At 35.6% G+C, this 16,503-nt stretch overlaps 1 protein-coding gene across 6 annotated transcripts in view; it reads right to left on the bottom strand.

Annotated features, from left to right (window-relative positions):
* LRRC28 (leucine rich repeat containing 28) overlaps positions 1-16,503 on the bottom strand; it is a 54,573-nt gene that overhangs the window by 28,824 nt on the left and 9,246 nt on the right. For 4 of the 6 annotated variants that reach the window (XM_082322399.1, XM_082322401.1, XM_082322400.1 and 1 more), the window contains 2 exons: positions 15,341-15,378; positions 14,440-14,577 (listed from right to left, as the gene is read on the bottom strand). In XM_082322399.1, the coding sequence (XP_082178525.1) occupies positions 14,440-14,577; positions 15,341-15,378 (176 nt within the window). Of the gene's footprint in view, positions 1-3,285; positions 3,339-6,438; positions 6,600-14,439; positions 14,578-15,340; positions 15,379-16,503 lie in introns of those variants that run through there. The other 2 variants (XM_082322402.1, XM_082322403.1) reach the window with 2 other exon arrangements.

Raw genomic sequence — 16,503 nt, 5'->3', positions numbered from 1 at the left:
TCCAGGTTAGATTTTAATCTTTCAGTGGAAAAGTATTACGCTATATCAAGCCAAGTTACGCTGACTTATCTTACTATTGGGAGATACCAAAGAACCCCCTTCTCTGAAGGTAAACTCTGTCTCCATAACGAAAAAACGCAACTACAAATTTCAGTGGGATGAGGGAAAGGAAAAGAATCAAAGGAAGATCTTCAGTTCGGCACCACGGTTACGGTCGTGTAGTCGCCATATTTGTTTTTCAAAGGAATGCTAATGGATGGGATTGTCTTAACTGAAGCCCTGTGAAAATAAGAGTTCTTCCAGGCCACTGGAAGTTACTACAAATTGCAACAGTAATTACAGGGGAGGGCCTGGCTAAACATTCACAGGAAATATTCCCACTATAATAGAGGTGTATCTTTCTCAAATGTAAACTACGGATGCAGATGCCCTTCTTCTAGCAGCAGTAACAGGAGCCTCTCTTGCTCCTCCTCCCTTGCCCAGTCAGTGTCTGTGTGGCCACCCCGCAGAACAGCTAATTCACCAGTTGAGAAGGGTAGGCAGGAGCTACCAGAACGATGTGGCAACTACTGAGAAAATGGTATGGACCAAATACTAACAGTTTCTAAGATTATCACCGAAAAAGATGACATCTGACTTCAAACAAGACTAGCAATGTCCTGATTTTCAAAACACTGAGAGCAACTGCAAGCCTTACCTTAATCAGTGGAAGATACTGCTGTTTAGTGTTCCAAATCAGCACAAAGTAGACAAGTAAGGCTTGCAATTATACTCCAAACGCCCCACTCAGTCACTCCGAATTACATTCCTTTAGCTACACAAATAAGTAGTCTTAGTCCATAAAGCTCTCAAACATTAAATAATTACCAACTGGAGTATACTTGCAGTTGCTCGGTATCAAAGCCTTCCATAAAGAATGAGAATTTAATGCAGATTTGGACAATGCTAAGTTAAACACAGGTCTTTATTTTAAATACCACTGCAATAAAATTAAAATAACGGAAATACAGGTATCAAACTCTGTGTGTGTGACATGAACCACAGGAAAGTTAATCTCACATAATACCTCCAGTTCTACACATTGTCTTTAAAGGCTTTTTCCATTTAGATTTAGTGTCAGTAAATGATGCATTTTATTTTGCCTCTGTTTATTTAATAGACTAGCTGAGTAAAAACAAGGATGTCGATGACAAGCAGTATTTTAACTCTCTCACAATGATATGTAGAAAAGAAAATTATATTTGGCCAGCAAGGTCAAAATGGAAATCGATACATTCTAAGATTCTTCTATTGCACAGCACTAACAATTTGTGTTTGCTCATTTTCAAAGACTGAATGACTTTGTTCTCCAAGCTTCCCTGAACACTCAAGTCCTACTAGTAAATTGCATTTGCTTAATGCACAAGTAAAATCAACTACCCGTTAATATAGCTAATCACTGTACATACGTTACAGAGAGCTTAGGGAAAGAAAAAAAAAAAAAAAACAAGGGAACCAAAGAGACAAAAGTACATTCATAGATAACTTCATAAATAAAGACTTATGAGTTTAACAGGAAAACAAGTTAACTTTTAACACCCAAGCCTAAAAATTACAAAAGCTAATAAGCTTCAAGAGCTATTTTTTTCTTGTCACAAATTACAGTTTGGTGCAACAAAAAAGAAACTCAAAAGTTTCAAATTAGTAAGGTTTTACATGAAAAATGAGTAGCAAATTATTTTAGTTTAGTTAACACGTAATTTTCTTCTGAAAAGTAAATAGCTGAATAGGCTCTATGAACTAACAGCTACTGAATTTCACAGACAAGTTTGCAGCCATGTGCTGTTGTAGCAGATACACACTGTTTAACTTTTACCAACCTCGTTATGGTGGTGAGGAATACAATGAACTGCAGTTTTCAGCATTTATTTATTTATTTTAAAGCAATGTCAGTAAAGGCAGTAAGCATGGACATAATCCTCCTGAAAAGCTGATTTTGCTTGTCTGGCTTACTTCGTCTTTGCTTAGGACCCTCCTGAAATAAGTCAGTGCAGCAAAACAAAGTTAGAGCCCTTTGGCAGTACAGCATACTGAAATCAGTAAGGCATTTCTAATGTAAACCCGGAATTTGCAAAGCAGTTACTACTACCATTTCCTTTTTCACACATTTACAAACCAATGAAAAATTTCAGAGAAAAAAGACCCACAGTTTAATATCTGTTCAAAGCTGAGGTTCTTTGAAACCCTGACTAAACGCTATTGAACAGATTGTCTGTATTAAAGAAGTTTTCATACTGCAGAAACACAAACACCATTTGTATATGAAACACATCTTTCTCAGCATACATCCAGCTCTCCATCTCAGAGGTTTAGTCTCAGCCTTGTCAATACACATCTGTCTTCACCCATATGAACAGCTATTGGCAAATGTTTATGAGAGAGGCCCTGAGCATCTCAAAACCCCCTTTAAGTTCAGTTTTGGTTTTGGGTAACAGTTCTAAAAAGAAAGACTTTTACAAGTGTTTTAAAGAGCATCTGTTCTGGAGTTTCAGAAGTGAACTTCATATATATCACATGCGCCTTGAACCAGGCAATCAGTAAAGTCAGATCTTTACTATCAGAATCATTAGCAGAAGAATTCAGTGCTGACAGATGAGTTACAAATCAACTTTTTCTGAAATTCCTTTACTTAGGAAGCTAGTTTGATATTAGGCACGATATGATCATCCAGTTTAATTTCTCGGAATGCATTAACTCTCAATAATAAGTGATGATTTTTATAAGAACAGTCAAAGGAAAGAGACTTACTAGAAGTCCCGTATTCTTCCTCTCATAAAGTAAAGACAGGCTAATACATGCATTGCGCAAGAAGGAGAATCCACCTCATGACAGCCCCAAGCTATGTTGCTCAGAACATGACTTTTGCCAGCCATAACATGGAAAAACCCTTGTATCGAATTCCAAAGTAGAGGCTTTGCTGTGTTTTCAGTAGAAGATTCAGCATGTTGAGGGAAGAAGTTCCAAAAGGAGGGGAATGACACCTTCAAAAAGGTTTCAGTAACTTATGTGAACTTTATTTTAATATAGTTTTTTTTCTTATATAAGAATAAAGTTGAAAAATCATAGAGATTCCTTTTTGGTTTAGATATTTTTCAAGATTACAAAAGCAAACACCCACCCCCCCAAAATCTTAACATAGATCTGAGCATTCTACCATAATAAACACAAGAGCGATTACATTCATTTTCAACAGTACTGAAGACAGTTTTACAGCAAATCAGGCAGACAAGCAATGCAGCATCATACCTTCTCAGTTACGAAGATTATCAGAGATGCCACCAAGAATCCGGAGGGCAGGAGTGGATTTGCCAGAGCTATGAACGGAGTAATGATCTGTAGTGCTTTAGAGTTCACGCAGATAATACATAAAATTAAAGCAACTAGGTATGTTTAGCTTTTATAGTTATGTAAATGTATCTGAAAAGCTGTAAAGACTAACACCTTCAAATACTCAGAGCAAGACTACAATACAGAATTACATACCTACAAAATTAAATTCCCAGTAGTCTGCTTTTCTACATCTTAGATTCAACTCCCCAGGAAGAAGACTGACCAAAAGCAACCAAAGACCCTCCACTTCTCCTTCCTCTCCTCTGCTACACAGTCAATAAGCTCACATAAAACAAACACCACAAATGGAATAATTACTGAATTCAAACACAACTGTGGCCACTTCCAGAGTTATTTTTCTCTGTGGCACAACGAGTCCTCTTCATAAATCTCGAACCCAAGTTTTCAAACAATCAAAACATAAAAAACAAATAATTCTATTTGACCTCCATTATCTAGGTCTGTGTGCCAGGTCTAATCAGTTCTCACAAGCACATTCCACTTTTTAAAAACAGACTGTAGAAATACATTTTTCAAACTAAAAGGAACAGAATGCATTGTTTTGATGCTACAGCCTGAAGCCCTTTATCTGAGTTTTATCAAAGTAAACTCTATCACTGATCAAAGCAGCAATGACAACTTAATGTTCTTTAAAGTTATATATTGCTGCATAAACTTCCCACTTTTGTCTCGTGGCCTCCGGCTCAGCATGTCATTGGGAGTATATGCAAAGGTCAAGAGACTTTCTTTCAGAAGCCCTCTGTTCCCAAGTGGCAGCTCTAACGATTGCAGGAGTAGAGTAGATTAATTCCATCAGGGCTCTGTTCTTATATACCCTAAAATTCAGGTTGTCATTTCTTCAGTCAGATGTTTGAAACACTACTTTGTACATTACTGTATGAACTATTTGTATGTGGTAGTAGCATTTCTATGCTGCCCTATTACTGACTTCATTATCGTCTAAAGACCTCTTCTCACTCTAGTATTGAAATCTGTATTTCGTTTTAAATTTCTTTCCATTTAATATTTTGCATATGTCATGTGACTGGCTGACTTTAAGCAAAGTTTGGAAGTTACTTGGACATGCAAGACCAAAAAAATATTTTTTTTTAATCTGTATTTTAACAATTTACTGAGAAATCTCAAATTGAATTTACTAGAAAAAGATTATGCAATTTTATGTTTAATGAAACGTGTTGAAATGAGTTGTACTTAAGACTTCTTATTTAATAAAAAGCCATAAGAACATGCAACATAACTACCATGCTTCTACAATTATATTTAAGATCTCCAACATCTCCATAAAGTTTTAAGCTTCAGATGAATGCTTGTCATGATTACTTAAAGCACTCTCCAAAATTCCTGTCCACCCCCCACAGACAAGAGGAAAAACCCTGGAGAAACAAGGCTTACAGTGACTTGAGAAATCAAGGACTGCCAAACAGAAGCGTGAGCCAGGATTCAAGAGGCAGTACCAAATCTCTTAACAATAGAGAATCCAGTTAGATCTGCTCCCATACGCTCAGGAATGCGCAAATCGCCCAAGTACCTCAACATCAGAAGCAGCACTCAAACTCCTTTATCTTGGCACAACTCCTTTATTTCCTACCTAAAAGCCCTTGAGGAGGACAGCTACCAGGGGGAAAGCCCATGGCCGAGAGCTTAGAAAACATACGTGTTCCTGCAAAGATTTTGATTTTCACAAGTGGAATACTGTAAAGCCAGAAGCACAACAGGCTTGAGAGCACCACTGGTAATAATTAGGTTGGCTCTTCTCTCCTCTGTCCTGATTTCACCTAAACCTCACCAGGTTTCTTACTAACTCCTTTACAGAGAAGGAAAGGAACAGTAGGGAAAAAAAAACCAAAACAAAAACCAAACAAAGTATGGGGCTGGTGGGGCCAGATTCTGCAAGTTTGATGTATGATGACTTTCACAAGGATGCCACATGGAATAGTAGGGAACAAATGGCAACACTGGCCCATTCTCAGAAACTAGTTTCAAAGCACTAAAAACTAAAAATATCTGGGATGCTTCAGAGGAAATAAAAAATGAAAATAAAAAATTGGGCAACAGCAGGTCACAGGCAGCCTTACACTAACATATTCTTACCCTCTAAAATTATGTTTGTTCTACCAGGAACACAATATAATAAAAAAGTGTTTTAGTGATTAGAACTCACATGGTGTCATTCTGAGAGATGTCTCTGTCCAGACACGTGATGCCGCCATAACTTTCACTAAGATTCAGTGGCCAGTAAGAATTATCACATACAAAGGGAACCTTTACAGGTCAATCTCTGCCCAGATCATATGAAGAATTCAAATGAAATTAACATGGTCTGAAACACTGACGTACAGCACCCTTCTCTCAGACACTCTTGGATCCATTCATGAACTCGGTAATCATACGAGCACACTGTTCATGTTTTAAATACAGTCAAACCCCGACCAGGCAGAGATTTTTCAAATTAAAGCATCACCAAAACCAAAGTAGGGACCTAAGAAAAAGTGTGATTGATCCAAAATAATTATCATCTTGCTAAAATACATAAGAAAGGAGAAAAAAATTGAAATCAGTAAAGTTAAGTTACAATTTTGAGTGACTTTTCAATATTGTAAAACTAGTATTAGAAAACTCAAGCACGTCGTCATTAGGCTTTTCTTCAGTAGGATCTTAGCCTTCAATTTATTGACATGAAACCTCAATGCCAGTTTCAGTTTGTCCCTGATCACTTTTCCAGGTACATAATGACCACAGAAGTTGTTTTAAGATTTATGTTTTATAAAATTGCAGGTACATGGAAATATGATGCACTGAGCCGTATCACAATTTCTTTTTTTAACTAAAAATATGCTCATTAAAATAGCTTAATTTCAAAATACTTTTTCCAGTGATTGTGCTAAATTACAATAGCAAATTCTAAGATGGAATTTTCTAGTCTAATAAGCCTAGTACACAAAGCAATATTTGAATACGTAATTTAAATGTTACAATGAAAGACACTGATGGCTTCTCCCAACTGTTTCCTATTAGTTTTCAGATTAATGAATTACAACACATACATACTTAGCACATGCATTTTTGAGAACCTGCTGTGCAGCACCATGAGGAATACCACAGGCCATTGTTGAAAGAGATAGTTTTGTTGGGTTTTTTTGTTTCTTAACGTCATTTCTGCTACAGTTACGGGAAATATTTCAGTTCCAGTACGCCCAATAGAAGCCTATCTGGAAGAAGTGTTGGAACAAAAGCATACGTTAGAAGAACATTTTAAGCTTAAAATATAGCTCTAGAATTTTTCTGACTATATGTTTATACTACTATTTTTGCTACCAGCATCCAGTGATATTATGAACCTTCCGTGGTATACTAAAAAATGTTGTATGATACTAACAAAGAAGCTTTCAAAAGCCCCTCAACAGGGGGGGAAGTGGAAAAAAACAACTGTAAGAAGGGGCAAGCAGACAAATAGAGAATAGTGAGCAGCTCTGTATACACAGATGATTCATTCTGACACAGTACACAGGTGAGGGTATAAAGGAAAAACTTCAGTTAATGAAAGTTTCCAGGAATTTAATGGAATTTTTTTATTCTCTGTCTTTACTTCCCTCCCCATAAATTTAAAGCACTCAGAAATACTAGTAGTCCTCCTGAGAATTTAACCCAAACCAAATGTTTGAGCAAGGTAGACTCTGTTATAGAATCTCACACAACCAACATCCTTTAATTAAATAGGTACCACTGTGTTTGGACATGACGAAAGCTAATCTGTAAGGAATACCACTTGTACAATATACTACCCAGTGCTCTGGCCACCTCTATTTAGGTCACAAAGTCCAATGACAGTCAGTAACCATCCACATTGCCATTTTGTTTCTAACGCTTCAGAGAAGACTCTCTGCTATAATTTCCTAGGGGAAATTTTTCTTATAAAACATTTCAGTCCTTACAGGCTGTCAGGACAGGGCTGTATTGGAGTTTATGTAAGATCAAAACATGTAATAATCTTTTCCTCCTAGAAATCCAAAGAATGTCTTAAAGATGCTATCAGGTATTTTTATTGTGCTTCTACATTAATACAGCATAAATACTGAAGCCTTACTAATCCTGATGTGAAAAAAACAATACAGTAACAGGCAAGTGTGGGTAAGTTTTGCATCGATTTAGATTAAAAAAAAATATATTTGTTGTTGTTGAACATAAGACCTAATGTAAACCTTAATATGCTGACTCTTGGTTTTATACAGTAAACTGAATCTAGAAACAAATTAATAAACAGAGCATATATTTTAGAGATCTGTGCAAAGAAAACACTTATTTTTAATAATTAGGCATCAACCTACTTCAAGGAAAACAACATATTATGATAGTAATTAAAAGATATTTTTATTTAGGAGTCCATGCTCCTTTAAATAGTCACATACTTACAGAGTGCAAAGCTCATGTAACCTAATCTATGTTTTCCTCAAATCCCCACAAGTCCATTTACTTAAAAACACCACACTCCTGGATGGGTGCCTGGCGTACCAAACCTGTCCCGTTGTGCATATTTTTATACATGTTACTAAATTAGGAAAGCAGAGTGGACTAAGGTTATGCCAATGCTGAAAAAAGAACAGGGTCTGCATCAGTTTGAGCCTTTGCTTTTAAAGTCACAATCATTATAAAAAAAATTTTGAACTTTATTAAGTATCAAAGTGATCTATCCTAATAAGATACAGTAATAAAAACAAAAGGGAAATATGGGGGGGGGGGGGGGGGGGAGCCAAAGTTATCCCCCCCCCCCCCCCCCCCCCATTTTGAAGGCTCTAAATCAAAATAAAGAAAACAAGTTTAAAAAATTAGTTAGGACTACATATTTTAATGCCAGGGTCTAGAATAAGAATAGAATTATTGGCATGCTGTACCCATGATCTGTGGAAATCTACTGTGAAAAAGAGGTAAGGAAGAAGTTGGGTTTATATGCCTTTAATTAAGATTTACTGAAATACCTTATATTTAGCTCTATTCAGAATTACTAAGTTGGGTATTCAAGAAGTCTTTACCAGTGAAACACTGGTATGAATAGTAAATACAGATATTGTACTTTACAGCAACTTAAAAAAAAGTGAGAGAAATGAATATGCAGTTTTCATGTCTCGGAGTTTCTCTTGCCCCCAATTAGCAAAGCAAATTCCTAAGCAAAACAGACTTAGCAATAATCAATTAACATTGAGGGTTACTTTATAAATAGACAAAACAGTAATCAACAATTTTAGTTCAATTTATAATTTTAATAACGATTGAACCCTTCTTGTCATTACCACTGGAGCTACTTATGCAAGAGAAAATGAGCTAGTATCTATCTGTAAGTGACATTTTTCAAAATTCATCTTCATGAACTCTTCCAGCCTTCTGGAAGCACAAGCTGTTTCAGTTACAAAAACTCACTGGTCTTACCACTATTAATTTCCTATTAACTTAGAGGATTATTAATTATAGAGAGATAATTATTAATTTCCTAATAATGGGTGGAAAGACTCAATCCTCCCCAATATTAAATATGATCAACCTCAAAAGGTGTGGTCTTAACAAATGGAATGGGAACACCCAAGTTCTATTTCTGGCTAACACTGACTCCTGCTGTGGCCTGGAGCAAATCACTTCTGTTAAAAACACTTTTTTTCCATTCCGTAAAATGAGGATAACACTCCCTTATCAGCTTCACAGGATCTTTCTCAAATGCTTTGAAGATGAAGTTTTATAAGCCTACAAATGTATTTTAATGAGGCTTAAACTGACTATATTTCTAAAACAATTTGCCTTAAAAAGGAAAAGGATTTGAACAGAAATGAAATGAAGAGCATATATGCTATTAACCTCCCCTAAATATTATTGCAGTTTGCACTTTAAAAATACCAAACGCAGATGAATAAGTTTTCCTTTGGATTCTACCTAAATGAAGCAAAATGGCAACAACTGGATGCAATACGCAGAAGTCTCCAGAGACAACACGGAAACATCAATTTGAAAGGGAAGCCACGCATTTCCTTATATGGGGAAGAAAGGGCATTTGCTAAACCTGCCTTTGACTCTTGCAGAGATCTGTACCCCCCTTCAGCAACAGCAACTGCTGGTGCTCCCCAGTCACCTGCACTTTCACTTTACAGATTGAAGAAACAGCATTGCACAGTTTACATGAAGTCTGGTATTCTTTGACTGCCTTTTTTTTTTTTTTTTCCTGATCAATGTGCTCAACTCTTGGTTTTTAAAGTTCCCTGACAACAAATACAAATGGAAACTTGGTCTAGCCCATGTAAAGGCAACTGCTGATATATATTTTTTTTCCCCTCCTTGAAGGGAACTTTGCCAAAAGATGGGCTGGGATCATAAACCATACCTTGTTCTTTGTTTAATTACTTAGCTTTTGCTCTTGACTTGGCAAAACATTAAGCTTTTCATTTTAGTAAATCTATAATTAACTCCAACATGTGCTGAGTAAACATAACCTCATTTTTAATTAAATCTTAGAACAAGATGCTGCAACTTGCCATTTCTAAGAAGAAGTATTTCTCAAGTAACGTGCAATAAAAAAATTTAATCCTTGTCAAATATGAAACTTAAGTCCAACTTTGAGTATAACCCACCCTCTTTTAAGTCATCTGTTGTCCAGCCGTGCATTCACTAACTACAAGACCAAAATGTAAACCTGAAGAGCCATCACTTCACATCAAAAGTTTCCAAGGCTAAAGTCAAATCAAATCTAAATGGTAAGACAGCAAAACTGAGATATAGCCTTGGCTTTGGGACTCCTGAAGAATAATTTTTCTAGTACATCTCACTGGAATTTTTTTTTTTTTTTGCAAACAATGCAATAATTATTACACAAAGGGAAAATAAACAATTTATCAAGAATAAAATGAGTATGAAATCATATGCATTATAAACATAAGAAAAAAATGGAACTTTCCAATTAATCATTCATAAGTGAAAAGATTCAGAAAATTTACTTCTGACAGCACATTCATATATAACTAACTCTACAATTCTAAATTAAAATGAGACATCAATTCTCTGAATAAAGAGAAATCTCTAAAAAAATAAAGTTAAGCTACTAGGAAAACATAATGTCAACTCTGTAAATGAAGCTTACACATGAACTAATGTAATATTATGAAATAACCATCTTTTGTTTATGCTGCAACTCTAAGATTTTTTTCAAATAAGAGCTCTGGTGTTACATATTTCCAAATGGCCCTCAAGAATTTAGATTATTTAAGTGCTACAGTTAAGTAGTAGAAAACTTCACAAAACTTTACTTCATGTTCAAGAATTACATGTACCAGAGCCAAATAAAAGAACCAAGAAATTGTTAAAGACAGAAGCTGCAAGATTTACAGTTTGCAGAACAAAAAAATGCTGCGCATTTCAATGAAAAAAAAAAAAGGCACTCAAGAGAACTTTAGAATATTAAATTTCCTCTTACTTATCTGCAACTCTTTCAATCAGCTCTCACCTCAAAGACTTAGTCTCTCAGTTAGCGATTCTGATTACCACAGAATCTAGATACTGATGACTCTGCATTAGGCAGAAGCTCGTCCACTTATTAACCTTATCCAGAGTATATTCAAAACGTGACTTCAAGAGGATTTCACAAAGCACTTTCTTCCAGCCATTTTATATTATATTTCAATTTCAACATGCTTATTCTGGACAAATTTTTCCCTTCTCATCAAGTTCAGTTTAGTCATCTTTCAACAATTCTCACAACAATCTAATGATGCGTGACGGAAGTCCCATTGTTTCAGTGGTAGTGTGCAATTAAACAAAGCGCCTTGAGGCCAGAGTACGTGACACTGATTTGGCAGTGTTTGCTAAGCACAAAGGTGGCATTATCATTTACACTACAACAGTACCACAGCATAGAAAGTGCTTTCTAATCTCCCAGGAACACAATTTCCATGCTTCACCTCATGCCCTTTTTCCCCTCATCAGTCCTGTATTGCCTGATCTCTACAGGAAACTAAGGCTTACGTATTCATGCTGTCTGCATGTATTTTCATCATTCTCCCCACCTCCTCCCTTAAAGTGACTTTTTAAAGCTAGTTGGACAATCATGACCAAACCTGAGAAGAGAGGTCTTCATTATTAAATTCTCACAAGCTTTATGAAAACAGGTACTTAGAGACTAAAATCTTGCCCACCACATTGAAGATAAACCGCAGCACAGGCTCAACCTTTATTAGAGTCTGAAGAACGTCTACAATCAGACTACGATGTCTACAAATGACCATAAATGTCTACAATCTACATAAATCTTTATAGGGCTTCACTATGCATATTATTTCAATTGTTATAAAATTAGAGTTATGCTAGATTTCTATAAGGGAAATCTTAAATACTAAAAGTGAACATTAAGAGCACAATTGTGGAACAAAGATATTAAAAATGGATAATGAATCAACATATGCTATTAATTGCATTGTTTCTTTCCATTCTTAATCACAATTAAGGAAGACACAACAGTGAATCAGTCTTAAAATATAAAATGCAATAGAAGAGTGCAAGTGTTCAGACACTTAATGGCAAACATTTACCCTCCAACTGTTCTGCAGTTGTAAAAAAGAGATTTTTATTTTAGCAGTTTATTAAGGATATTGCTAAGAGTATCCTCCTAGATATCCATGTAGTTTCAACAAAAACTGAGATTACTTATAACACCAGACACTGGGAAGGGAGAGACAAGAGGAATGATAGGGCAACAACCCCGAAGTACGCTTTTTATGTGATGACATCATTATGCTGCAAGTTGGCCTATCTGGTTACACAAGGCGAACACTGATCAGCCTTTCTTAACTGGATCCTCTGCTGTGATAAAACAGTTCACTGCCATTTGTGTGATATGTGCAGGCCTAAGTCAGGAAGAAAACGATAGTTTTGGGAAGTTACTTCCATAAACGACCATCACCTATATCTGAAAGCTATTTTTTAAGGCAGCTCTTTAAATTCTGCACAAACTGCACTAGTAGAAGCTAAATTATATCTTAAATCGTTACTTATTATAAATTAGGAGCAATTAAGAGCTGTCTTTCCCTAACAATGCATTGCAATCACATCTCATCCTAGTTCATTTTATTAACTTTGCTAGTTTTCCTGACAGAACACTATTTAACACTATTATGAATATTCATGCTACCAATATAAAGATAAAACAATTCATCAAAATGTACTATTTTGCTGTATTTTTTCAATTGTTGAACATAAATGTTATTTTCAAACTCAAAGATTTTGTTATAGAGTCATCTTTGAAATCTTCACAATTTTACAAGGAAAAGCTATGAAAATATGCTTGGAAGCCCTCTTCAGGAAGTGTCATGGTTAGGGAACACTCAATGCAGTAGATTAACTCTCCAGTGGGTAAACTCTCCAGTGTAAGTGAAAGATTAATCTTGCTTGGACCGATAACACTCAAGTTGTATGACATCCAGTCATGTTGATAGTGACAGCATCTGAACAGACTGGATTAGTAATGATAGCAGTAACGGCCTACGTATGAACTGATGCTACACTACCAGCAAAAACGGAAAGACCAGACACCACTGGCTTCTCCAATTCAAAAGTAGGCAACAGTACATTATTCTAAGCATGCAAAATTTTCATGCACACAAAACTAAACGCACTTAGGGACAAAGCTCAGTACCAAATTGTGTAAACTTCAGGAGAAATTAAATGCAGCGTGCCTATGCAGCCGATACCAGTTCCTAATCAAATGTGGTAGACTCGAAATCAACTCTTCAGTAATGTAAATTATCCTTTTGAAAGTCTTTTTTGGAACCTTTTTAAGTTAATGTGTGAAGTTTTGCAGAAAATGTGTCACTTTTTCTTTGAACAAGTCTTTCTTTCATGGTACAGCACCATAAGGTAAGTTATCTTTGAGGAACATAAAGCACACTCAAGTCACTCCTTTCTTTTGAATATAGGACATCTGAAAATTGATGAAAATTTTATTGGCCTTGGGTCATAATGTTTAAGAGGTTTATCTAATTTCATTCCAGAGCATTTACATAGTCATATAAACTTTTTTTTCTTTCTAACCATAATCATCCTTTGACTTATTCTTATTAAGCTTATTATACCTAGAAAAGTACAAGGAAAGGACAGCTAGATTTCTGCACCCAAAACTTTAAGGAGCAATTCCAGCATATTTCTTGAGAATAAGCAATGTGAACTTAGAAACACATGAAGGTCACATTGAGAAGTTAGTTAAAATTACAGCCAAAAGCTAATCCTGTTAGATTAAGTTAGACCAGCTTTTTGAAATGCTGGCCTTCGGTTTTTATCATCTCTGCAGATGAGAAAATGCAAATATGCCATAGAAAGATTAAAAAATAATAATAAAAAATATTTTAAAATCAGCATCTTGAAAGATATAAGAGTGATGGAAGAAGAATAATCAGTTATGTCTGCTTATCAAAGTATTTAGAAGGCAAAAAAACCCCACACTCAAAATCTGCCTGTGGCCAACTTTTTCTGACTTTGTGTCATGTTTACTTTGAATAAATTTTCCTTTTTTATTATAAACTAGCACGACAAACATTTGTTATTTACTGTCATAGTGAGGCAGAACTGCCATAGGCAAACCTACTAGACATGTCTTTTTAGAAAATACAAGAATGGGGCTGTTGGGTGAAAAGAAAGGAAGGAAGGCCTGGAATCCTTTATATTCTGGAAAATAGGAAGAAACGTCATTTTATCATAATGACAGTTGTCATTGGCATTTTGTATCTTCTCAAGGAAGTTCAATTTTTTCTTGATACAGTGGCAAAGACTGTTAGATACATTTTTTTCCCCACTTCAGAAGCATCTTTCAGGGCTTTTCTTTACCTTAAGTACATACAGCGTGGCTTTTTTCTAACTACAGAGCATGTTTAGTACAATACATACAATAGCAATCCCTGCCTAGTCTTTAAATGCAAGTTGTACCATGTTTCAACTGTAAGATACGAATAAACCTAGAGCAGATCACTATGTAAATTAAGTTCACAAGGAATTTGTCATTGCTGTAATCCCTCACACATTTGTACTTACCTGCAGGTAAATATTTCAGCTGGTTGTTAGCCAAGCGAAGATGACGTAAGGATCTCAGACGGCCAATCTCTGGACACACAATTTCGAGGGCATTATCACTTAGGTCCAGAAACTGCAGTTTAACGAGGGAGCCAATGGCTTGTGAGAGAACAGATTAAAACATGAATGTGACCCAACAGTAATGTTAAAATCTTAATAGGACTATGAGAGGATAAAAAGCCACAGTACCTAACACCTATGTCTGAGCAGATTTTGACTTATTAAAGCCGGTTTCACAACTGAATGACATACATAGTTTGTGGAAATGCTTGTCTATCTAACAAACAGTACTGCTGGCAGTGAGACAGGGAGGAAAAAAATAGCGATGCACAGAATACTCGCATTTTTAGATTTTCCTCAGACAATTCTGCTCCGAAATCACATTTTCCATTCCTTTGCTTTGAGTCTATCCAATTTATATATTCAAAAATAGTTTAATGTACTTTCCTGAAGTTAGGCACACAACTCTACAATTAAGACAAGGAAGGAAAGCTAGTACAGGATCTTGATAATTTAGGTTTCAAATCTGTCATGATCTAAACCAGCAGAGTATTCTATGGGGTAACTGGCTGAAAGCAGAAGACACTCTGGATTTTTGTTTCTGTAGATGAGTGCCATTTAGCCTTTTCACTTTCTGCAATTAGAACTGAAGCAAACAGCATTTATGTGCATTTGAGAATTCATTAAAAGAATTTAACATAGCATAAGCAAGGATATTATCAACTAAGAGCTACACTGGTGTATTTTGTATGAAAATCTTTAATGTTTTATGGGAAAATAAAGGAAAAATAGGCCTCTTCAAAGAAGAAAAATGAATATTTTATGATTCCTGACACTTATTGTGAGCTGGTAGATTACTTACCTTCAGGTACAACAACTATGTTATTTGAATGAAGGTACCTGGGGGGAGGAGAAAAAAAAGCAGAGGACACCACCTGTTACCCTCAAGGACTTCTGCTACATAATCAGTTTGCAAAATATCCAATTTCAGACTGAAAGAGCACCCTCAAAGCCATTCCTCTCTATGACCACAAAAGCTGTGGAAACTGTATAAACTGGCAATGGATAGGTACTTAAGTTTCATTTAGACTATTAAATGATTAACATAAAAATAAGAGAATGACATACAATTATTTAAAATAAAACATTCATAGTTACAATAATAATGGACTTTAGTTTTGAGAGTCATAAGAGGAAAACAAAAAGAAAAAAGAATAAAGTAGAGTGAATAACGAGAATGGACCATATTTGATCACCAGGTTATTCCACACTAAATGCTGGGCAAGAAAAGAAAAAAGCCCAAACCCACACGAGTTATATAATTACAAACATTCTCCCCTGCACATAAACTCTTATACCTTTACTGACTGAAGAAACAAGCACATGATCTACTCACTGCAAGTGGGTTTTTAAGACCTAGAGCACATTTTTCAAAAGAAAAACCCCAATCTTACACATGGTCATTTAGGTAGTTCATGAGGGTGACCAGATGTCTCACTAAGAATATTCAGCACCCTCCGCTGGAGCACTTCCAGTACTACAAGTAACATAAAAACTATTCTTAGATTAACAAAATCTTCAAATATTGATATCTAATTGTAAAGGTATACTGAGTACTCAATGTCTAATCGCTTAGGCACACATGGAAATTATTTGCACAGCATATTATTTCCCATTCTATTCTAACATCATTTCCAAAAGTAGGAGCCTGTCTTTTCGGGGAGATAGAGGCAGAACAAAGAAAAAGACATAAGAATATTTCAACTGCATGGAGCACCTGAGCCTTCTCTTTTTCTTTAAAAATTGCAGACATTTAAAGTTTACTAAAAATGTAACAAACATAAGGATTGCAGATATGTTTGTAGAAATCCTTATATATGCCTCAGGATGAGAATTCTCCTACTCATTTCAGCTGCAGCTCCTGAAAATACTTGTGAACTATTTCACTCAAGCTAAAAAAAAAGTATATTATGAGGATCGACACCTAGTATCCCAGCATGAGGGACATGATATACAAAGAAGCAC

This window comes from Platalea leucorodia (assembly GCF_965183815.1).
Source record: "Platalea leucorodia genome assembly, chromosome: 9".
Taxonomy (NCBI): domain Eukaryota; kingdom Metazoa; phylum Chordata; class Aves; order Pelecaniformes; family Threskiornithidae; genus Platalea; species Platalea leucorodia.
The sequence above is the reverse complement of the archived record's forward strand: the minus strand, read 5'-3'. Positions and strand labels throughout refer to the sequence as shown.